A 23,642-nucleotide genomic window follows, 5' to 3' on the forward strand; every position below is an offset into this window, starting at 1 on the left:
CTACGCCCATAGTAGGAATGTTCCAGTTACACAGGTAGCAGCCAAAGAAATAGAATTATTCACTTCCCCAGTTCATAAACACCCTCCTAGATTTTATTATTTTCAAATATCCCATTTCCTTGGCTGCTAACCTTGCAGCAGGAAAATTCCTACTACTACTGTAGCAACAAAATTTCGTTCGTATTTATGAACCTAAAGGAGAAATGAATTATTCCATTTCCTTGGCTGCTAACGATGTAGCATGGACATTCCTGCTACACTTAAGTTTTTTCCCTTTTTTCTCTTGGGTTTTTTTTTTTTTTTTTTTTTCTGTTTTAAACGTGGACAACAGCTGTCTTGGGTGCTCTGTTTCTTGATAATACTGGGCTTATCGGAGTGAAACCACAACTTTGTGAGAGAGAGATTTTTTTGTTTTAAACGTGGACAACAGCTTTCTTGGGTGCTCTGTTTCTTGATAATACTGGGCTTATCGGAGTGAAACCACAACTTTGTGTGAGAGAGAGAGAGGGGGGGGTGTTCTGTTCCAGTGGAGGAGAGAATGGTTTCTGTTCGAGTGGAGGAGAGTAAGCTTCATGCGGTTTGCATACCAGCCCCAGCCCAGGGCCACATAAACCCCATGCTTAAGTTGGCAAAGCTTCTCCACCACAGAGGCTTTCACATCACCTTCGTCAACACGGAATTCAATCACAAACGCCTACTCAAGTCAAGAGGCCCTGATTCACTCAAGGGCTTACCTGACTTCCATTTCGAGACTATCCCGGACGGTCTCCCACCTTCTGATATAGATGCCACCCAAGATGTCCCAGCCCTTTGTCACTCTACAAGTAGAACTTGCTTAGTTCCCTTCCGCAACCTTCTCTCCAAACTCAACACCACACCTGACATCCCTTCGGTCACTTGCATAGTCTCTGATGGTGTCATGAGCTTTACCCTTCAAGCTGCGGAGGAAATTGGAGTACCTGAAGTACTGTTCTGGCCGACCAGCGCCTGTGCCTTCTTGGCCTTCATGCACTATCCCCATCTCATGCAAAGAGGCCTCACACCTCTGAAAGGTATAGCGAAAATCTAGTACATAACAATCAAAATATTCAAACATTTAATTACAGTTTAGATTTGGTAGATGTATCCTAGCATGAAATTTTTCTTAATCTAATGCAGGAGAGGGTTAGACCCACATGGTCAGCACAGAGAGAGAAAATAATTAAGAAACAGTTGTGTGTCTGTTGAATTCTTGTACTCATTTTTTACAACCGAAAAAACAAATTTTTTGTACCCATTTCTATAATTTTTTTGGCAACCTACAGAAAAATTTTGAGAGGTCCGTGATGGTAAGAGAGGGCTTGAGTCAATTTGGAAAAGTTTTTTTTTTGTTTTATTGTCTTGTTGCGTAAGTGGGAGATAGAGATAGAGATAGAGATAAAAGTGGAATTTAGGTCTATTTCAAGCTTTTTGCCCGAACTTTGGGTGTTTCCGAGAGATCTCCAATATTGTATTTTTCTTCCATCACGTAGTGAATCCTTTTCAGCTTCGTTTGTAGATGTTACGCATCTAATTGGGGTCTGAACCACATTAAATCTCTATGTCATTCATGATTAAATCTATTTTGTTTCTTCGTATTTCGTGGTGTTTGCATTAAGAGAAACCATATATAATACTATATTCATCTTTTTGTTTGTTTATCAAAAAAAAATAAAATCCACCTTGTGTAGTGATAAACTCTCTTTCGTAATGTAACAGATGCTAGTTACTTGACAAATGGGTACTTAAACACCCCCATTGATTGGATCCCTGGAATGAAGGACATCCGTTTGAGAGATATTCCAAGTTTCGCTCTAACCACAAATCCCAACGATATCATGCTCGACTTTTGCATGGGAGAAGTGTCCAGAACTCCAAAAGCTTCTGCGGTCATTTTAAACACCTTCGATGCCCTGGAAGAGGACGTCTTGAATGCACTCTCAGCAATGCTACCTCGCGTTTACAGCATCGGTCCTCTCCATCTACTGTTGAACCAGATTCAAGACGACAGTTTGAAGTCGATCGGATCCAATCTGTGGAGAGAAGAACCGGAGTGTCTCAATTGGCTCAATACCAAAGAACCCGGTTCGGTGGTTTACGTGAATTTTGGGAGCATCACGGTAATGACGCCTCAACAATTGGTGGAGTTCGCATGGGGGCTCGCTAATAGCAAGCAGACCTTTTTGTGGATCATAAGACCCGATTTAGTTGTGGGGGACTCGGCCGAGTTGCCTCCGGAGTTTGTGTCTCTTACCAAAGAGAGGGGCATTCTGGGGAGTTGGTGTCCACAAGAGGAAGTGCTCAACCACCCAGCGGTGGGTTGTTTCTTGACGCACAGTGGTTGGAACTCCACACTGGAGAGTATATCCGGTGGAGTGCCCGTTTTGTGTTGGCCATTCTTTGGCGACCAGCAAACGAACTGCCGGTATTCCTGTGTTCATTGGGGGATCGGCAAAGAGATTAATAACGACGTGAAGAGGGAAGAGGTTGAGAGGCTTGTGAGGGAAATGATGGTGGGAGAAAGGGGAAAGGAGATGAAGGCGAAAGCCATGGAATGGAAGAAGAAAGCAGAGTCGGCAATTGTTCCCGGTGGATCTTCTCACGTCCATTTTGACAACATGCTTAACCAATTGCTTCTCCCCACCAACACATTAACTTGAATCAGGTCGCCTTGTTCGTGTTTCCAATACGTATGTCAGTAAATTATTTTTGAATTCTCCGTGTGTCCTTATTTATTGGACTGTAATAGTTTGTTTAAAGTTTAAACATATATATCAAGAGGAAAATACTTTAATATTTAATGGATGTGATTTGGGGACTGCCATATTATAATTAATTATTATTTATTCTCATAAAAAAATTAATTATTATTTAAATATTGTATTTCCTTATTGACATCGTTAAGATGTCAAATAATGTGTAATCTTATTTTTGTCTTTTTATATCACACATTTTTTTTTTTTTTTATTTCAATGAAAGTAAATCCCATCATTTCACATGATGACATAATAATAAATCACTTTTTATTTATTTTTGAAAATTCTTTTTTCTCTATGATTTAAAAAACTTTAAGGAACAATATAACGGACAATCTAAAGAAAATGTTAAATTCAAAAGACATTTATAGGGTGTAAGCTAGACAATATAAAAAAAATTTGTGGGGTTGTTGGGAATGAATGCGAGCAATCATGAAGAAGAAACCAAACAAACAATCACACACAACACAAGAAATTTAATGTAATTCACACAAATGCCTACATCTATTCAAGAGAACCAAAGATTTTTCACTAATCAAGAAAAAAACTTTCTCCACCTCACAAAGTGATCTCTCCTTAGTTTTTATTTAAGTTTTTCCCAAAGAGACATATATAAGGAACCCAAAAATCCTAATCCCCAAAAAATTATAATTTTACCCTGTACATATAATGGACCCAAAACCCGACCAAATTACAAATACAAACCCAATAATAATTTTTTGGACCATTACAGAATACAAGACATACTCAACCCCAACAATCTTGACCTTGACTTGGATTCTACAAGCCACCCTGACCTGAAGAAGTAAGGTGTTGTTGTAGTTTTTATATACTCCACCATCATCTCAATCACCCCCACTCGGGTTATCCTTACCTGTCTGCCATACCCAAGCTGGCATGGTTCATACCCCACCTAGGGTGTCCATACAGCTCTCATTGTCACTGCGATGTGATGTGGCTCCATAGCCCATTCCGAGAGATCACTGCCACATCAAATCCGAAATGATAGATGTCTGCTATTTTCGAAACTGGCATTCTTTAGTATACTTCTTCTCTTTCACTGGGCACCGGATCGAGAAGTAGCAAAATCCCACCAAAGCCATGGTTTGTCGCTTTCATTTGTGGCCTTAAACAAACAAACCTGGCGCAAATTCTGGATGACATCCTTACTATCCTAACCTCTACTGAAATCTATTCAGGATATGGGGGTACAATACCTCCCATGGTTGATGCACTAAGGCTTGCACGGCTTGTTCAAACTAAAAGCCTCTATGGAGTGATGTAGTGAGGAGCAAGGTTTGAGGTCTCGATATCTCGATTGGTTTCAGTCAGTCAAAAAACCGACTTATCTTGGTAACTCGACAAGATCTCGACCGAGTTGGTGTATTTTTTATGTCAAATTTTGGCACTTGGTTTCGGTGACCATATTACCTAATTAGATCATAAAACTTGCAGACAGCCTATTTTAGGCCCTATAAACAAGGTGGAACCCTTTTAAGATAGTGTACGTTGTAGAAATACCGATATGACCAATTCCACATAATCTTTAGTATTATAATACATATAAATCAAGTAAAACAATTTAAATAAGCAATAGGAATGAAATTTCTATAATTTAAGTAAAAACCTTAGTTTTTTTAAAAAAAAAATTCACTTGTTCCAAGCTTGGTTGTGTAAGATTTGGTAAAAAAAATAAGTATTTGAGAGATTTTTGTGCACTCACAATCAAAACCCACTAAGACAGAAGAGACTGGTAGAATTTTCGACAAAGAATCATCGAAGTGAGGCTTTTTTATCAAGTGGATTGTAACAATTTTGACCGATATAATATTTCAGACCGAAATCTTTGCGAGATGCCAAAATTTCGACCGAAACCTTTTTGATTCCCTAACTCAATTGTGGTTTCAACTTGGTAACACAAAAAAGAGATAAAACCCAAGATCTCAACGAGAACAAAAACTATGGTGTAGAGTGAACAGAGTGTAACCTACCCTCTCTGCCCCTTGGGCTAAAGCAATCTACTTGCTAGATATGTATCCCAAAATGGAAGGTGAGGGAGGGGGATAATTTATAAAAACGGCTTGACACATGCAATGAGCATTACTGTTACAAATGCTAACGCAACTAATATAACTACATTAGTTAGCCCCACTCCAGCCAGGTCTCTCCCAAATGAAAATTGTAAATTATGGAAATGAGCTGAGGTAATGCATACCAGTAAAGTTTGTTCTGAGGCTCTCACATGAGAGCTGCACTTGCTCAAAGCAAGGTAAAAAGGATCCCAAAACTCCATCTTGCTTCAACAATTTTCCAGTAGAAGGTATTGCCAGCCAAGGTTGGGGGAGGTCGAGGAAGACAATCCGCCAGTCCACAAAAATTTTAAGGAAACTCTCCGCCTTGAATATCTCTAACTTCAACTGTAATTAAGCTGCTCAATCCAGTCTTCTCAAAATCTCCCTGTTGAATAAAACAGAGTACATGAAATTATGGTCTAGATGTATAACATTCCTAAGAGACTCATACCCAGCAAAACCTTTTACCTCAATTCAAAAACTTCAAGATGTCATACAGTTACATGAGGTGAGTTAGTACCCAACTAACCTATTTCTGCTTTTAAACTGAGGACCTTAATCACTTTATTTTAACCAACTTGTTTGACAAACCAGAGGTTATCCTTTCAGCTATATACACAGCAATTTGGCATGGATCTATCATTGGGTATATCCAATAGAGATTAAACAACTTGGAACTCATGTTACATGGAATTGGCTAGGGTTCTCCAGAAGGTAGGTGCATTATGAGTTAGATCCATCTAACACTAAAATATTAAGAGATAGATATTTTAGCTAATATGGCTCTGCCAACTAGATACAGGCGACACATCATAAAGAGAAAATTATATTCAGTGATTATGCATCACTTCATCAGTTATATACAAAATTAAAATCAAGAACTTATATCCCGAAGACCTTTGGAAATTGAAGGAATGCTCTGGGAAGATATAGAGTTCCAGGAAAGTCATTCCCCCCCCCCCCTCCCCCTTCTTCCTCTGTCCTCCTGCAACTCATGATCCCCCTTCCCATCCCTTACACAGCCCCCACCACCAGTTTGGACTGAATTTGATGGCCCAATTCAAGTAGCCAATGCTCTGTTTAAAGGCAATTAGAAACTCTGGATAGTTGGAAACTAAAGTGTAGCACAATCAACTACACAATTCTGGATAGTTGGAAACTTAAGTGTTGCACTCATTCCTGTATTCTTGGATTCTATTACAAATATTTTATAAATTTAAACCAAATTACCACTTCTATTTAAGGATACCACAAAAGTTGGAGGCCAAATAAGTAATCAAAATCCACATCCCACATATATTTAAAAAGTTTAGAAGTGAATAAGAATAAAGATAAATGAAGTCATGATCATATTTACAACTATTTGATTTTATTCCATAATTTTTCACTAGAAAATCATAACCAAAACTGTCATATAATAATAAAGCCAGAATTGTTAGCTAGCTCTGCATGAGGACTCATATGGCCACTTGAAACACTTTTTGGGACTAATGTGTCACATGAATAATCCCAGACATGTATTTTTACTAAATTTATTTTGAAGTCAGAGGAGTAAGTTAAAATGTGATAGAAAAGAAAAAATATTAGATGCTCAAAGATCGACTGGTCATACTGGTTCTAAGTCTAGGCAATGTTTGGGGTGGGGCAGGTTCAGTGGTAGTTCCATATCCTGAAGAAAAAGTGACTATCCAGATTACATGTGCCAAAAACAAAAACCTAAGCCATAGGTTATTTGACATAAGATACATACCATTTTGTTATACAAAACTAGGAGCTGACTTGGTTAAAAAAAAAGGCCCAACAATACACACAATCTCCTAAAAAACCAAGCTTTGATCATCACCTAACCTCGGAGACAACCTAGTGTTGTCGGCCCAAGTGACGCTTTTGGACAAACTAAATGCCTTCATCAAAAGACATGTAATATCAATTACAGGCCATCATATGCAAATTAAAAAGTGCCATAACTAATGCAAGACCCATTGCCCTGAATTTGCTAAATCTGAAAACTAAACCCAAAAGACCTTGGGCTATAGGAAAAGTATGATAGAAAATTCCCTAGTAAAATATTGAGAACCAATGTTGAACCTCAAATAGAGGCACCAACCCATGGCACTGGAAAACAACAAAAAGTATAGGCCACTGCCCCAACTGTGAACCTAAGTGGGCGACACCAACGGTGACGACGAAGACCCTTTCAACTCTTCCGGGACTGTTCTTCTGCTACTTGTTTGAGGAATCGCAGTGTGGAAGCACTTGCCACTGCTGCTTTGGTTCTTCCTCAAATTCTTCTTCCAATTTCACAAACACCTTGGACGACACCCTCGAATCTGCTCTCAAACAATACCAGAAAAACTTCAATCACAACGCCACCGGTCAACTCGATAACAACACCTTATGGCTCTCCTTCTTCCCCAAATTGCTAAAAGTTCCATTCGGTTAAGGAGGACAACCTCTTTGTCTGCTCTCTTTATTTTTTTTCTTTTTTCTGGTTTCTCTCTTATTTTCTTCTCTAAAGACAACAATGGTGGTATGGGTTTCTTTGTTACGAACTTTTCTTCTCTCTCTGGTTCTCCTCCTCTGCTTCGCCGATCTCTGTAACAGCCAAGCCAATGGCAGCACTCCAAACGAATATTTGAAACTAAGATCGCTCCACAGAAGCCCATTTCGTTCCCCCTCTCAATCTCTCCACTTTGATTCTTGTCGTCTCTCCACTGTTCTCGGCCTTACAGAGTCGCAAAGGTCTAAAGGTGCCAGTTGTTTCTAGAGCTTCCACTGAATCAAGCCAATACTTCGTGGATTTCAGGATCAAAACCCCACCTCAAAAGCTCTTCCTTGTGGCCGATACAGGCAGCGACCTAGTCTGGATTAAATGATCACCGGAGAACAGAGCTTGAAGAAAGCTGTTCTTCACGCTCAGGGAAGAATATGGTATTTCCTAGTAAATTTTCCCTAAAACTTACTAAGGGGTAAAATAATCATTTTAAACTTTGGATGATATTAGGAGGGTAAAATCGACATTTTATCTTTGAGGGTTCCTTTGCTTAACGTTAGGGGGAAGTTTGATATTTTACCAAAATATGGTAAGTTTCAGCTATATTGAATACTTTTAGGGGGTGTCCGTGAAATTTTCCCTTCGTTTTTTTTATTCTCTGATTCTTCATCTTCTTCGTCTTTCTCCAGCATACACTCTTCCCCCCCCCCCCCCCCCATTTTCCTTTCCTGCAATCCCATTCAGAAACAGGAATTGTGAAAACCCTATCACGGCGAATGAAAACCCTATCCTGGCGAGTGATAACCATGGTCCGGCGACCATGATTCCGATGTCAGAAACAGGATTCGTGAAAACCCTATAGCGGGTCATGGAAAGTTGGTTGTTGGGTTGATCATTTCGGAAACGACATTACAAGGACCCAATCAGCCTCAAAACATTTTCCTCCACTCCCTAGCCTTCTGCCCTTGACTCATTCAAGATTTTGATTCTTTGTTCTCGAAAGAAATTGAAGCAATGGTTACATCACCCATGTCATCAAGGATTGATTAAAGAAAGCCTGAGATGGAGGAAATGGGGTCGAGTATGATAGATGCAGAATGGGGAGTGGAAATCTTGATCTTGGTGTGGAGGTTGGAGGCTACCAGAGCACTCTAGAGAGATTGAATCACCGGCAAGAGAAGGGCAGCCAAGGAGGGGACCGTGATTAAGACTTGGTAATCAGGGTTTCAGGATAGAACGACTCAACGTTGCGATCGATCCAATCGGCGGCACTGGTGTTCGATGAACCGATGGCGATGAGCTGGTTGTTCGAAACACTAACAATGACGCAGATCTTGCTGCCGGAGAGGGCTCGGAGGATGTCGTTGTCGGCGTCGTAGAGGCGGATGTGGGTTATCTTCTGCAATTGAAGAAACGAAACGAGTTCCGCCGGAGACGAGATTGGAGACGTCGGTTCCGATGTTCACTCTCAGAAAAGACTCGTCCTCCAAGTCTTGTTGCTTCTTCAACTTTGCTACTACACTTGTGGCTTCGACTGCAAGTGAATAACCCATTTCATCTATCCAGAAGGAAACAGAGTTAGTACGGAGGAAGTGCAGTGGAGTAGAAAGGAAACGTTTTTCTTTCCATAACCAGTTTTTTTTTTTTTTGGGATGAAATTTCCATAACCAGTTGTTGGATTCTTTCCTAATTTACCTGAAATTGACCAGAGTAGGTAGAAGGAGTGTGATAGATGTGGTAAGAAGAAAGAAGAAGAAGAAAAAAAGCGAAGAAGACATAGGAGTTTGGGGCCTTGAATCGAATCGAGAGATGCTTGCCGAATCCACTGAAAACTAAATGGTCAGGAGGAAAGAGAGAACAGGTTGGGGTAGCATAGAGGGCGACAAAATGTTGGCGTCAAGATTGTCCGGATTGAAGGCGTCGCCGCCCCTCTTTTCCGACGACTGCAACCGTCCGCCAAACACTCATACTTGATTATTTCTTTCAATAGATTCCAGTAATCCAAAAGGGTATTGTGGTAAACTCCTATTTCCATAAGTATATGTAAAAGTTTAAAAGCAAGTAGTTTCATAAAAGACGTTTAAGGTAGAGTACTTTTAATAAATATAGGCTAAGTGTAAGATAGTGATGGTAATTGCTCTTTCTTGGAATATCACCCGTCCATTCTAAATGAGACGAGCTAAGCTTTGCTTGCTTTCGACTTTTTATCGACTAGTTGTTGTCTAGCTCTCATTGAAGAGTATTAAAATCCTCTGCAATACCGACAGGGCGGCAGTGCACATCTGGCGGCACAGCAAAGGCCATGTGTGCCATCCGTGCCACCTGGCCTCTGCTGTGCCATCGGATGTGCACCGCCACCCCGCGGGTACTACAGAGGATCCTGCTCCCATTGGAGAGAGATATTGATTACAGATTTCTATAATCTAGATACTTCGTTACTGGTTAATGTTGTGTCATCTTTCATAGGGACTTTTGCTTTTGAAAAAGTTAATCTTTTAAAAAAGGGTAAATTACAGATCATCCCTTGGTTTTCAATCGAAACTCAGATCATCCTTTGGTTTTTGAAAAAACTCAAATTACCCCCTCTACAGTAACGGTGTTAGTTTGCTGTTAGTTATTGGTGTGAAAGGACTATTTTACCCTTGTACTAAAACATTAGAAATAAATTTACAATACTACCCTTCCTTCATCTTCAACCTAAAATACCTCACCCCTTTCCTGCAACTCCGCTGGCAGCATCGCCACCGTCGCCACCGTGAAACAACTTTTCCAAGTTCCTCTTAGATCTGCCTTTGCTGCTTCAGATCGAGAGACGGGACTCTCGAGCGAGAGAGAGAGAGAGAGAGATGTGAAATTGCAGAAGACCAAGCAAGGAGGGAATCATAGAACTGGGGTATTAAAATACAAACTTGTAAACAACAATGTGAAAACCCATTTAGGGTTTTAACAACCACCACCGTGGTCTTTTGCAGCGACCGAACCAGATCTTGGAAAGTTTGTTAGGTGGAGAAGCCACTAGAAGTGCAAGCGTTTTCTAATGGCTTTGGTTTTCATCGGACGAAGATCAAACGGCAGGAACTTCTTCTTCTAACCACCTAGATCTTGGAAAGTTTGTTAGGTGCACGACCAGTGACCTTCACGACTCGGAGTAGAGCAAGTTCTGCTTTCAAATCTGCTCGCTGCAACTCCAGGGAGCAGCATCGGCACACGATAAAAATCCTTTAAAAATGGTTTTTAGTAAAAACTCAGACCATGAATTTAGTAAAAACGCAATCCATTCCAGGTAAAGACTGAACCGTGAGAGTGGATGAAGAGATATGAAAAAATCAAGGTGATCAGTGAAGACACAGAGTGAGGCGAAACGATTTACCTTTCGGAGGGTTTTTGTATCAACTATAAACTGGCATCTTCACACACAAAGAAAGGTGTAAAGCAACTATTTCACTGGTAGTGCTTGTAAAATTATAAGTGCATCTCTTTCACGCCTGATATTTATTTACCTTGAGTACCAAATTTTGTTGTTTGATTTCTAATTACTTCAATTTTTATTTTGACGAGTCCAATTATTTCAATTGTGCTATGCATACAGCTTTCTTTTCAAATGTGGGCCGGCCAAATGCAAGAGATCTTGAATTCTGAGAAACAAGGTGACTCTGCTTTTCAAGCTAAAGACTTTGTGACTGCCATTGATTGGTACATCAGGGTGAGTTCTTCACTCAGGAATCTCTTGTGTTTTGTTGGAAATAAATAGCCATAAACTTAGAAGGAGATATCAGAAGCAAGCTTAAAGGTGCATTCCTCTGATATTGGGGCATCAGAAGGCATCTTCTCCTCTAATTGCTCGCTGCAACTCCAGGGAACGGCATCGGCACACGATAAAAACCCTTTAAAAATGATCATTTGGGCCATTTGATAGGGTAGGGAATAACCATTTTAGAAAGGGGGTTTTAGAACGATATTTTTTTTTAGTGCTCCATTTAGGGTTTTGAACGATAGAAGGCGAGAGTGAGAGAGGGGGAGTAGCAGGGGAGAGTTGCAGCCATGGCAAGGATTAAGGTCCACAGTTTGTTTGGTCGAAGTCTCTCTTTAGAGAGAAGGTGTGAGGAAGAGGATGAATTTGGGGTTTTTAGTTACAAGGGTAAAATCATAAATCAACACTGGACAAGGGTAGTTTAGAAATTTAAATTTATTTAACTGGGTGACATCATCACTTAACAGCATAAAACTAACGTTAGGGACTAATTTGACATTTTGGGGTCTAAACCAGGGGGTGATTTATAATTTATCCTTTAAAAAATAAATCACTTGTCATCCTATCTTTCTTTTTTACAGCATAGATGCATTATATTATTATAAAAAAAATCATGATTGAAACAAAGGTTAAATAATCATACCCCTTAAAATGCACCCAATAATCTTCATGCCCCTATACTGATACTCTTTCAAATGCACCCAATATTCTTTATGTCCCCTAAGAAATTCTGATAAGTTCACACGCAATCCTTGAAAATTCTACGTACCACCTTTATTTTGTCCTCTAGAACCATTTAAGTCCACACCACACATTAAATGCCAAAACATGACAACAACAAAAAAAATAGTAGACAAAGTAATGCAAGTTGTATGGGCAATGGAAAATTCGTGGACACTCCCCTTTAAGGATCTGATTCCTGCTCTTTTAATTAATCAATCACCCCTGGCCAAATGAAAACTCCGTCCTCTTTATTTTTTAATCCCTCCTTTCTTGTCTTGGGTGCTGTACAGTTTCTTTATAAAACTACGACTTCTCGGAGTGAAGCGACAGACTGAGAGAGAGAGAGAGAGAGAGAGAGAGAGGGCTCTGTTCCAGTGGTGGAGGAGATCTAGAGAATGGTTTCTGTTGGAGTGGAGGAGAAGAAGCTTCATGTGGTTTGCATACCAGCCCCAACCCAGGGCCACATAAACCCAATGCTTAAGGTGGCAAAGCTTCTCCACCACAGAGGCTTCCACATTACCTTCGTCAATACTGAATTCAATCACAAACGCCTACTCAACTCAAGAGGCCCTCATTCTCTCAAAGGCTTACCTGACTTCCAATTCCATACTATCCCGGACGGTCTCCCACCTTCTGATGTAAATGCCACCCAAGATGTCCCAGCCCTCTGTGAGTCTACAAGCAGAACTTGCTTAGTTCCCTTCCGCAACCTTCTCTCCAAACTTAACACCAAACCAGACATCCCTCCAGTCACTTCCATAGTCTCTGATGGTATCATGAGCTTTACCCTTCAAGCTGCGGAGGAAATTGGAGTACCTGAAGTACTGTTCTGGCCGACGAGCGCCTGTGGCTTCTTGGCCTTCATGCACTGTCCCCATCTCATGGAAAGAGGCCTTACACCTCTCAAAGGTACGTATAGCAAAAGTTTAATAAATAACAATCAAAATATTCAAACATTTAATTTGAGTTTAGATTTAGTTGGTACATGTATCCGAGCATGACTTTTGCTTACTCTAATGCGGGAGAGGGTTAGTAGGGCTAGGGATGTAAATGAATAGCAAAAATCCGTTTTCGTATCCGTGTCCGTATCCATTTAGCACTATCCGAATCCGTCTGAAAGCTAAACGGATACGGATACGGATAGACTATAGCTATCCGGAAAGCTATATTTACATGTAAATGGATAAAATATCTGATCCGTATCCGTGTCCGTATCCGTTTAGCACTATCCGAATCCATCCAAAAGCTAATCGGATGCGGATGCGGATATAGCACTATCTGAGCCGAATCTGATCCGTTACATCTCTAAGTAGACCCACATTGTCAGCATAGAGCCAATGAGGGAGAAATAATAAGGAAACTGTTATGTGTGTGTGTGTGTTGAATTCTTTAATCCATTTCGACATTTTTTGGAGACCTAAAGAGAAATTTTGAGAGGTCTGTGATGGTAACAGAGACAGGGCTTGAGCTGACTTGGAGCTGAGAGTATTTTTCTTATTTTATTGTGTTGATGTGTAAGCAAGAGATAGAAGTGGGATTTGGGTATTTTTCATGTGTTAGGATTTACTGAAGAAAGTTCTTTGTGCGAACTTTGGGTATTCCTGATCAGAGATCTCCATATTGTAATTTTCTTCCATTATATAGTGAATCATCCTCTTCAGCTTCGTTCGTGGATGTAGCATATAATTATCCGTGATCATTGGAGATGCACCTTGCTTTACATTCCATCTTTATCCTATATATCCTTATCATTCTGTTATTTTATGTGTATATCCCTTTCCTCACATGTAATGGTCCACCATTCTTTGGGATTCATCCCAATCTCTTTTATTTACTATATATTTACAATGAATAGAAAATAGAACACACACTCCCATTCGCACACATTCTTAATGCATATGATTGGTTTCTATCTCTTTGTCATCCTTGTTTAAATTGATTTTGCTTCAGACCTGGCTCTCCTCCAGCGGTGGCGGGAGCAGGAAACTCCCGCCCAGCAAAACCAGGAGTCCGATGAATGTTTACATATGTGAGCGTACACTCACAATCATTCAGATGGAACATTCTCATAGATTGAATTCCATCTGAACAGCTGAGTCGCTCACGTACGTGAACATTCCCTGCTCACCAAAAACAGAGGTTGGTTATTTCATAGGGGCCCACCTGTGAAATGGCCCAAACATCCCTGTGTTTTGTTGGGCTGAACCCTCCAGCTCCCACCACTGCTGGAGGAGAGCCGAATACCTTTTTTTTTTTTAAGTAAGAATGTATAGTTCTATATAGGGTTTCATCAGAAAAAAAAAAAAAAAAAAAAAAGAAGAAAAAGTTGAAAAAATTCAATACCCGCAACTCTATACTCTATGATACCATACTCATCTACTTTGTGTTTATTATTTACCTCCAAAAAAAAAAAAAAATCTATGTTATGTTAACTCCCTTGTGCATCTGTTACTTGACAAATGGGTACTTAGACACACCCATTGACTGGATCCTGGAATGAAAGACATTCGTTTCAGAGATATTCCTAGTTTCGTTCGAACCACGGATCTAAACGATATCATGCTCAACTTTACCAAGGGAGAAGTGGGCAGAGCTCCAAAAGCTGCTGCGGTCATTTTAAACACCTTCGATGCCCTGGAACAGGACGTCTTGAATGCTCTCTCTGCTATGTTACCTCGCGTTTACAGCATTGATCCTCTCCATCTACTGTTGAACCAGATTCAAGACGACGACAGTTTGAAGTCGATCGGGTCCAGTTTGTGGAGAGAAGAACCGGAGTTTCTTGATTGGCTCAATACCAAAGAACCCGGTTCGGTGGTTTACGTGAACTTTGGGAGCATCATGGTAATGACGCCTCGGCAACTTGTTGAATTCGCATGGGGGCTCGCTAATAGCGAGCAGAGCTTTTTGTGGATCATAAGACCCGATTTGGTTATGGGGGATTTGGCCGAGTTGCCTCCCGAGTTTGTGACTCTTACCAAAGAGAGGGGCATTCTGGGGAGTTGGTGTCCACAGGAGGAAGTGCTCAACCACCCAGCCGTGGGTTGTTTCTTGACGCACAGTGGTTGGAACTCCACACTGGAGAGCATATCCGGTGGAGTGCCCGTTTTGTGTTGGCCGTTCATTGCAGACCAGCAGACGAACTGCCGGTATTCATGTGTTCATTGGGGGATTGGCGAAGAGATTAACAACGACGTAAAGAGAGAAGACGTTGAGAGGCTTGTGAGGGACATGGTAGTGGGAGAAAGGGGAAAGGAGATGAAGGCAAAAGCCATGGAATGGAAGAAGAAAGCAGAGGAGGCAATTGCTCCTGGTGGGTCTTCCAAAGTCCATTTTGAAAACATGGTAAACCAAGTGCTCTCCTTCTCGCCACCTCTACAGTAACTTGAAACAGGTCGCCTGTCCATTCTTCCAATACGTATGTTTTAAGTGCCTATTTCTATTTTATGTATTCTCCATGTGTCCGTATTTATTGGACTATATTATCAATATTCAAGAGGAATATAATAAAATTACTTCAAATTTAATGGATGGGATTTGGAAATTCGGTATTACAATTAATTATTACTTAAATATAGATTTTTCTTATCAAATAATTTATAACTTTTTTTAATCTTCTTATATAACATTTTTTTAATGAGGGTGAATCCTATCATTTAACTTGAATTTTGTAAAAATGAACAAGATAATGACAACTTTTAATAATGATTTAATGATAAACCATTTTCAGATCATTTATATAAACTCTTTTTTATCTCTGATTTGAAGAATTTTTAGGAATAATATAAAGAGCAATCAAAAGAAAGTGTCAAGTACTTAATACACCTATATTACAAAAACAAAAACAAAAAAGTTCTAAATACACCTATTAAGTGTCATCCTGAAAGTGTAAAAAATCATACCATAACAAAATTAAGTAAGTGAAAAAAGAGATTTTGGTTCTCTTTGGTATGGTTTATATTTGTAGTTATCTAATTATCTATTTCTGTATTTGTAGGTTTTTAATAATTTTATAGTCATAATTTTTATCTAAAATAAATTGAAATTAATCAAAACTCATAAAGAGATGTGAGCATATTTATAATTTATTGACATAAAATGGTTATTGTTATTTATGCGTTACATGTTAATAAACACGTGCAATGTTTGTTATTAAGTAAATATAAAATGGTAAAAACAATCATTTTATAACCGAAGTTTACCCTTTACACAATTCCCCACACCTCATCCAAGGAGTGGATTCCATGTGAGTGGCCCTAGAGGGCCTGGACGGAACTTGTACAAGGAAATGATCTGCTCTCAAACTAGTGCATAGAGGGCGGCAGCATCAGAAGGGTCAAGAGTGCAAAACAATAAGCCACAGAGATTACTGTTACAACTAGATTGTTCTGATGATGTAGAAGGTTCATAGTTTAAACGACTGAATTAAAAAGTGGATACAGGTTGCTAGATAGAGACATTGACTCTCCGATGATGAGTTAGACAACAACAACAAACACTTAGAGATACCTATGAAAATCAAGGAAATAACACATGACCATTTAGTAACAATGGAGTAATCTTACCGTTGCACCAAGGCCCGTTCTCATGACAATATGAATGACGTACAAAATGACATTAACGTGTCTCCATGGCACCTAATTCCATTCAGGGAGTGGGTTCCCTCCAACGCATGTGTGCAGCATGGAAATTGGAGGAAGGTAATTATGGAAATCCATATAGGGGGTGTTTTGGTGACTTCATGAAGTTCTGTAAAGCATTGACATTTTAAATTAGGTTTGACGAACACACAAATCAAACACCAAGCAGTTAAAATTTGATCAAGTCCACTAGATCAAAATACCCTTGGTTGATGCGGTCTACAATGTTAAAAAGATAGTAGATACTTTTGTCTATTTCATTTAATTGATTTAGAAGAGAAGATTCCAATCCAATGACTCTTGAACTGAGTTATTACAAGATGCCCCAGTTAATCAACCCAATCCCGATGTATAGACCATTTTAAGAAGAAAAAATAAAAGTATCTTTTTATTGAGGGCTTCTTTTAGGGATGATATAGTTGAAGAACAAATCGACCCAAAGAAAATAACTAGTAGGCGGAAAAATGAAATGGAAAAACAGCTTACTGGGGTTTGAGATTGACTAGTGCCCGTCCCTGGTTGCTAAAGATCTCAGAAACAATAACGTATTAACTCAAAATAAATCGCTCGCTGGCATCGAAAGCTGTAACTCTCCATATAGGGCACTGGAGAGAAAAAAAATTACTGCATGAACTGCAGAAGAGAAATAATTGAAGGTAAAAACCCCGACCAGGCAAATTGAACCTCTCTCCCTCATCATTAACTCTTCTCTGGTGCTTCCTCAACCTCTGAACTGGCAGGTCCAACTCCAGCTGTTGCCGAGCTTTGTGGTTGGGTTGTCTGTGAATCTGACTCTGCCATGGTACGTCCAACAAACAAGGTGAATGGTGGGTTTTTTTTTTTTTTCAAGAAAAAAACTAATACATCAATCAGACAAGGAGAAAAACAAACTACAATTCAAAAGCTTCCATAAGCCAAGCTGGGCAGAAGACACAAAATCAACAAATTAAAATTCCTAAGGACGTTAAAGGATCACTTCAAGACCATTGAACCATTAAATGGGTCCGGCCCATTTCAGCTGTAATCACTTTCCACTCTGCACGTACGCTTCATGTGCCAACACTTGTCCTTTTTGTTTTCATAATTATAAATCACAGTAAATGAGACAGATGTTGGCACCTAAAGTGTAGGTACAGGGAATCTCAACTTAAGAAAATGTAGGCTCTCCTAATGATAGAACCCATCAAACAGTTGGTTCATAAGAAAACAATGAATACATAATTCCTTAATTGAGTACTTGAGAGGGCTAAGTGCTTGTTGGAATGATAAAACTGTCAAAAAATGGTATCTTATATATTTTCTCTTGTTTTTATTTCTTTCAACATTTTATGTTCTCTTTGGTTAGACGTAAATTGAAGAGAAATAAAACTGGGTAAAAGGTTTCATGTATAGCCATGCATGGTGCACAATCATACTTGAAACCCTTGGATAAGGACAAAGCACAACCCCCTTGGTGTTTAGAGACCACACGGGTTCTCTGAGGAAGGCAGTTTCAGTCCCCATCATACTCAGTTCGATGCTGCAGGGGGAGAACCTTGCTATCAGGTCTGCATTAACAATAGCTTTGGAAGAAGGGGTCTCTAGGCTCCAGGTGGAAACCGACAACAAGGCTGCGGTTGAGTTTATTCAAAGTTCTAGTAGGTCACCCCCGATGGAGGTGGTGGATGTTCTCTCTGATATCCAGAGGCTCTCTACTCTATTTTCCTCTATTAGTTTTTCATATATTCCAAAGGATCTAAATATTGTTGCGGATACCTGGCAAGGAAGACATTGTCTCTTGTGTGTGAGACAGAGTGGGCATTTTTCATTCCATGGCTTCATGATTTATGTATGAACGAGGTCATTGGTTGTACATACCCAAGAAATCAGTAAAATTTCCCTTTACCTAAAAAAAAAAAAAAAAAAACTACTAAAAAGATGGAGTGCAGGGGGGGGGAATTGAGAACTCTTCAGCATGGTACCACCAAGTAGAGATCTTTTTCCCTTAAATCTAATATTTCCAAGGAAAATGTTAATTGCACATGGACATGAAGAAAATTTTCTATTGTGATCACCCAGTGTAATGGTACCCACAATAGGGTAATCATAGTGTGAGAATTCCTACACTTACACTTGGGCTAGCACTCTCCCTCGATCTAATGACTATTGTATCTTTTCTCTTTCTTGTAATCAAAATGGTGAACTAAGAATTTGTAATTTTACCTTCTTTTTTTTTTTAAAGATAACACAATTTTTTTCAATGAGGATAAATTCTATTACTTCACATAAATACTACATTAAATCATTTTTTAAACTTTTAAAAAACTTTTTTTATTCCCTAAATTAGATAACGTGTTAACTAACTTTTAAGAATAAGACAATTAACAATTAAAGGAATGTCACAACTTTTTAATTCACCACTTGGATGACAAGAAGTTGCACCCAAGAGAGAGAGAGAGAGAGAGAATGCTTACCAATAGGTGAGGGAAGAGGTGCCCTAGAGGTGGAAGGGGCTTGTAGAGGAAAGGTAGTGAAGGACCCGTCCTCATGTGTAGTGGTGGTGGTGGGAAGAGTAAAATAAGAGAGTCCGAGCATACGTTGTGGCTGAGATGCAGAAAAAGTTAGCCTGGGTGCAGGTGGTGCTGCTGCTGCTGCTGGTAGTGGTGGCAATGCGTACCCATAATAATAAGAGGAGCCCCCCATCCCCATGCTTGATGTCGAGGTCCCGTACATCTGATGGTAGTACTGCGCTTGCAGATGTGGGCTATACATTGTCTGCCAAATGGGCCCATCACCCAAAACAACCAGTTAGAAACTAAAAATTTTTCCCTAACCCTTTTTTCTTTTAAGGTTATATAACACTAGAGAACATGTGGGGTTAATTACTTAACTAATTAAGCTGTAAACCTGTAACATGAAAAGGATTATGAAGGTCTTGAAAACACATTGTATATGAGATTTTTTTTTTCCGGACAAAGAATCTATAGGTTAATCGCATGTAATGGCATCTTGCCTTTCCATTCCATGCCATGCCAATGGACATATGACAGGGAGGCGAAGGTATCAATCAGTCAGACCTGATTGGTTTCGGTCAGGCCTAATCAGTCCGCATCTGTTTAAGGCCCTGCACCATCACCACCCCATTTAGTTAATACGACTTCATAGGCCAAGCATAAATACGTTTATATCCTATCGATTTATTACCAGACTCATGTTAATCGGGCTACAAACGAGCTAATCGGGCAATAAAATGGTTGATCAATCAATAAATCGACTAATTAGACTATAAATGCTCAGTTACCGGTCCCAATTGACCACCCATTGGTTTACTATCAAAAGCCCATTCCTATTGAATATTAATCGAGCTAGGCCAAACATTGGACCATTTACTAACCGGTTTATCCATTTTGAGGTTATCCAACATTTGACATCTCTTCAAGAGAATGCCTTACGATTTATATAAGAAAGACCCACATAATCAGAGAGAAAAAAGTGTGAAGAAGGGAGAGAATCAACGAGTGCATTTTTTCATTATTTTTTATTAAAATAATAATTGATATCATAGAAGAAAAATGGGATACTTACTTGGGTATATCCATATTCTGGTGTATAGGTGGTGTACCTGCAAAGTAAATATCATTGGAATTGCATGAGACAGACAGATAAGAGTCATTTTTTTATTCTCATCACTGTGTGATAGACGATATAAAATATATATTAAAAAAAATAATGGGCTTCCATGACCATGACCGGCCCAACGTGCTCTCTATACTTAAAATAGAAGAACATGAAAACTGGTAAACGGTACATGGTACCAGGCTACCAGCCTTCGACAGGTTGGCTCCGAGGGTTTTAAGATGATGAATTAATGGTTCCTACTAATCGAGTATTCCGTGGCCCACACCACTTGACTCTTGTACCCCTTGCAGATGCAACAACACAAAATGTCTTGTTTCAGTCACTCATTTAGGCAGTCGTAGCAATATTTCGGCATTCGTAGCAATATTTCGGAGGCTACCCACCACATAAAGATGTCTACCACCTAACTATTGCGTTAATCTTTACCAAAAAAAACTATCGCGTTAATCGTTTACTAGAATGAGCAAATGCCAACTATGCCATGGAGACACACCTCCTCTCTCTCTCTCTCTCTCTCTCTCTCTCTCTCTCTCTCGTATCTTCAATAAAGGGATCGCTCAATGAGGCGTCCAACGGCTGGGCTGCCACACACACCTGGATGCCTCACTGAAAACTCATTGACCAGGATGCTCATTGGAGAGAATTCCTATCCCTTAATGGGAGGTATGCGAAGATCTTTCTAATTTAGAACTAGGGCAAGCTTCTAAGTGCAAGCAAGTACTTCCAAGCCTCCCCTCTTTTTAATATGAATCTAACAAAGAACAAAATCAACCACTCTTTTACTAAATCTTATATATTTAGGACAGGAGATCTTCAAGCGGCCACTTAAGATGTAATCTCCCAAGCGAAATGGATCGCAATGGATGATTAGTACAATAGGGGAGATAATAGGAAAAAAAATGGGAAAACTAATGATAAAAAAGAAAGAGCAACAAATCACAGTCGAGTAGCCCTTGCGCCATCACAGGGACCCATGAGAGAGAGAGAGAGAGAGAGCGCAAGGGCATCAACATGGATGGAATCCCAGAATTCACGGAGGGTGAGATGGAAATTGTGTGTTCCTATGTCTAGGCACGGGCTCCATGCAACCAGGCAGAATTCTTTTTCCCTAAAAAAAATTATAAAAATGGGGCATTTGGACAATATTTTCTCATTTTATTAATTTGTAATTATGATTCCTAACCCTTATATAATATATCAGTTTTATCCAATTTTTAAGTGCTTATGTTTTATTTATGCCTTTAATTCTTAGACATACCCCATCTAGCACACCAATAGGATTTTATAAAACAGAAATGGGAAAAGTTTCTCCACCCCACTAGCATAGGAGGAATCTTCTATGTCACACCAATGGTGGTGCGGAGTATGGAATCATCTATATGGAGCCCACATGGCTAAAAAAAACGAAAAAAAAAAATTTATTAAAAAAAGTCAATTGCAAAAGAACCTATGATACATTGATTGAACAGAAAATTTCTCAAAAATTACCCTATTACCCTAAAAACATAGATAGAATAAGTAAAAGCATATTGCATATTGGTAATTCTAACAATCTTCGTCAAGCTTCTGAAAGTATCATCTTTACTCTCTTTGATGTTATGGATTCTAAATTTCTTCTACTTCGAGCTTTTATTTATTTATTTAATTTTTTTTTCTTTTTTCTTTTTTTTTTTTTTTTTTTTTTTTGGTGAAAGGGGGTGGTGGGGTAATGTCTGATGACTCCATTATATATGGAACCATATAATGCAACGTGATAACCATTTTGCAACCTAAACATCTTCTAAAGATCTTTCTGGTACTTATATTATCTTTCTGGTACTTATTTTCTCCTTGTCAGCCAAATATAGAATAATAACAATAATAATAATAATAATAAATATTATTAAAATGTATTACTCAGTTAATGCAAGTTTTATTCTCTCCCCACCCCCTCGCTCTTTCCGCTATCCCCAGGGAAATCTGATTAGGGAGAAATTCTAATGTTTAATTTTCATATTCAAAGGTTCCAACGGATCTGACTCTCTCTCTCTCTCTCTCTCTCTCTCTCTCTAAATAATATGTAGAGAATTGGATGGAAAGCTTAACTCACCCGTAAGGAGGATAAACGACCTGAGGAGGAGGAGGAGGAGGAGGTGGAGACAGCAGTGGTCCTGCAACTCTGCTATACGATGTTGCAGTACCCATTGGTACGACCCCACGGTAGGGACTACCACCTTGATTTCTTCCTGTAAAAATCAACAAAAAATCAAAATAACCAAACACAGCCACAATATCCTCTTTATTTATTTTCTTTTAATTAACAAGATGAGTGCAAAGCAATTTAAGACAGATAATAATAATAATAATAATAATAATAATAATATGGTTAACCTCTAGGTGGTGAAGTTCGAGGACGACCAAATGAAGCAATATTACAGTTGGCCCTCCTCCCATCGATCATAGGGTTTGGATCAACACAGGCCCTTCTTGCTGATTCTGGATCACGAAATGTCACCTGCCCATGATATATATAATTCTTCCTTCGTTAATATATATATATATATATATATATATAGAGAGAGAGAGAGAGAGAGCATTAAGAAGATAAGAGAGACTTACGAATCCATAGCCTTTAGACCTTCCGGTGTTCTTGTCAATGATGATAACAGCTTCAAGAATATCTCCAAATTGTTCGAAGTATCTCTGCATTTCTTCAGTTTGTGTTTCCCAAGCTAAACCCCCAACGAACACCTTTGTATAAGTTGTGTCTCCAAATGGAGACCTGTACTGTTGGAAAGCCATAGCCATGGCAGATAGTCTATCTATCCACCCTAGCTAGTTCTTCCTTACCTGTTAGATCGTCAAAACTGCTAAATGGGTCGCTCTCTTCACCCACCTTCTCTTTGTGTTCTCTTCGTCTTCTATCATTGCTTCTCCCTCCATTCCTCCACTAGAGCACAGGAAGCATCGAGAAGGAGGAAGAGAGACGAAACAAGAACGAGAGAGAGGGAGACAATTGAGTTGTTGCGTTTGATCGTTGGTGTTGATGATTTTCCTGTTTGAAACTAAAGGGGTATTGGAGAGTAATTACGAGAGATTGGAATTGGAAGGAAAGGGATGGTGGATCTCTCTCTCTCTCCCCCTCTGACTTGAGTGCTTTCTCTCAGCCTCTCCTCTCTTCTCCGACAGCTGCAAACGTTTATTTGCTGTCCGTAAGAGAGGGGGAGAAAGAGTTGGTTTTTGTAACTCACTTTGGCATATGGAATGACAGCTGCACGACCACGCTAGTCGGCCCTGGTCCTCCCTGTCTCTGCCCATTAATATACCCCCCCCCCAACAACTACTATTTCTCTCTCTCTCTCTCCTCATTCGTGTTTTCCTTATTTTACACAATTACACTGTTACTGTTCTGTCATCTGTGGCTGTTATGACGTCATAATAAGTCTCATCAATATTATGAGGAAAAGGAATGGAGTTTAACGCTTAAATACCCAGCATTGGGTTTTTTTTTTTTTTTTTTTTTTTTTTTGGAGGAGGGGGGAGGGGTTTGGGAATTGGGATTAATGGTTAACTCAGCATGTTTAGATGGTT

General features: G+C 39.4%; 2 protein-coding genes and 1 pseudogene across 4 annotated transcripts; 2 read left to right on the top strand and 1 right to left on the bottom strand.

Moving 5' to 3' along the window:
* Positions 1 to 485: 485 nt before the first annotated feature.
* On the top strand, positions 486 to 2,678 carry LOC122647318 (7-deoxyloganetin glucosyltransferase-like). The gene is made up of 2 exons (XM_043840743.1): positions 486 to 1,052; positions 1,900 to 2,678. Exons 1-2 carry the CDS (start codon positions 539 to 541, stop codon positions 2,676 to 2,678), a joined length of 1,293 nt encoding a protein of 430 aa, XP_043696678.1. The 5' UTR covers positions 486 to 538.
* A 9,463-nt stretch (positions 2,679 to 12,141) lies between these two features.
* On the top strand, positions 12,142 to 15,203 carry LOC122638455 (annotated as a pseudogene).
* A 1,476-nt stretch (positions 15,204 to 16,679) lies between these two features.
* Positions 16,680 to 22,935, bottom strand: LOC122660965 (RNA-binding protein 38-like). 3 transcript variants are annotated; one of them, XM_043856242.1, is made up of 6 exons: positions 22,671 to 22,935; positions 22,443 to 22,566; positions 22,162 to 22,297; positions 20,019 to 20,055; positions 18,908 to 19,208; positions 17,020 to 17,242 (listed from the first exon to the last, which is right to left on the bottom strand). In XM_043856242.1, the coding sequence occupies exons 1-6, from the start codon at positions 22,857 to 22,859 to the stop codon at positions 17,154 to 17,156; spliced, it is 876 nt and encodes a 291-aa protein (XP_043712177.1). In that variant the 5' UTR covers positions 22,860 to 22,935; the 3' UTR covers positions 17,020 to 17,153. The 3 variants fall into 3 exon arrangements, with proteins under 3 accessions (XP_043712186.1, XP_043712177.1, XP_043712168.1); XM_043856233.1 differs by having other exon boundaries at positions 17,020 to 17,248; XM_043856251.1 differs by lacking the exon at positions 18,908 to 19,208 and having other exon boundaries at positions 16,680 to 17,248; positions 22,671 to 22,933.
* Positions 22,936 to 23,642: the final 707 nt, after the last annotated feature.

Source organism: Telopea speciosissima, chromosome 1 (assembly GCF_018873765.1).
Source record: "Telopea speciosissima isolate NSW1024214 ecotype Mountain lineage chromosome 1, Tspe_v1, whole genome shotgun sequence".
Lineage (NCBI taxonomy): Eukaryota > Viridiplantae > Streptophyta > Magnoliopsida > Proteales > Proteaceae > Telopea > Telopea speciosissima.

Coding starts and splice junctions, on each gene's coding strand:
- LOC122647318 (XM_043840743.1), top strand. CDS start 539: ATGGTTTCTGTTCGAGTGGAGGAGAGTAAGCTTCATGCGGTTTGCATA. Junction 1,053..1,899: donor AGGCCTCACACCTCTGAAAG/GTATAGCGAAAA, acceptor GAACTCCAAAAG/CTTCTGCGGTCATTTTAAAC.
- LOC122660965 (XM_043856233.1), bottom strand. CDS start 22,859: ATGGCTATGGCTTTCCAACAGTACAGGTCTCCATTTGGAGACACAACT. Junction 22,567..22,670: donor GGTCTAAAGGCTATGGATTC/GTAAGTCTCTCT, acceptor TATCATGGGCAG/GTGACATTTCGTGATCCAGA. Junction 20,056..22,161: donor GTCGTTTATCCTCCTTACGG/GTGAGTTAAGCT, acceptor TTTACTTTGCAG/GTACACCACCTATACACCAG.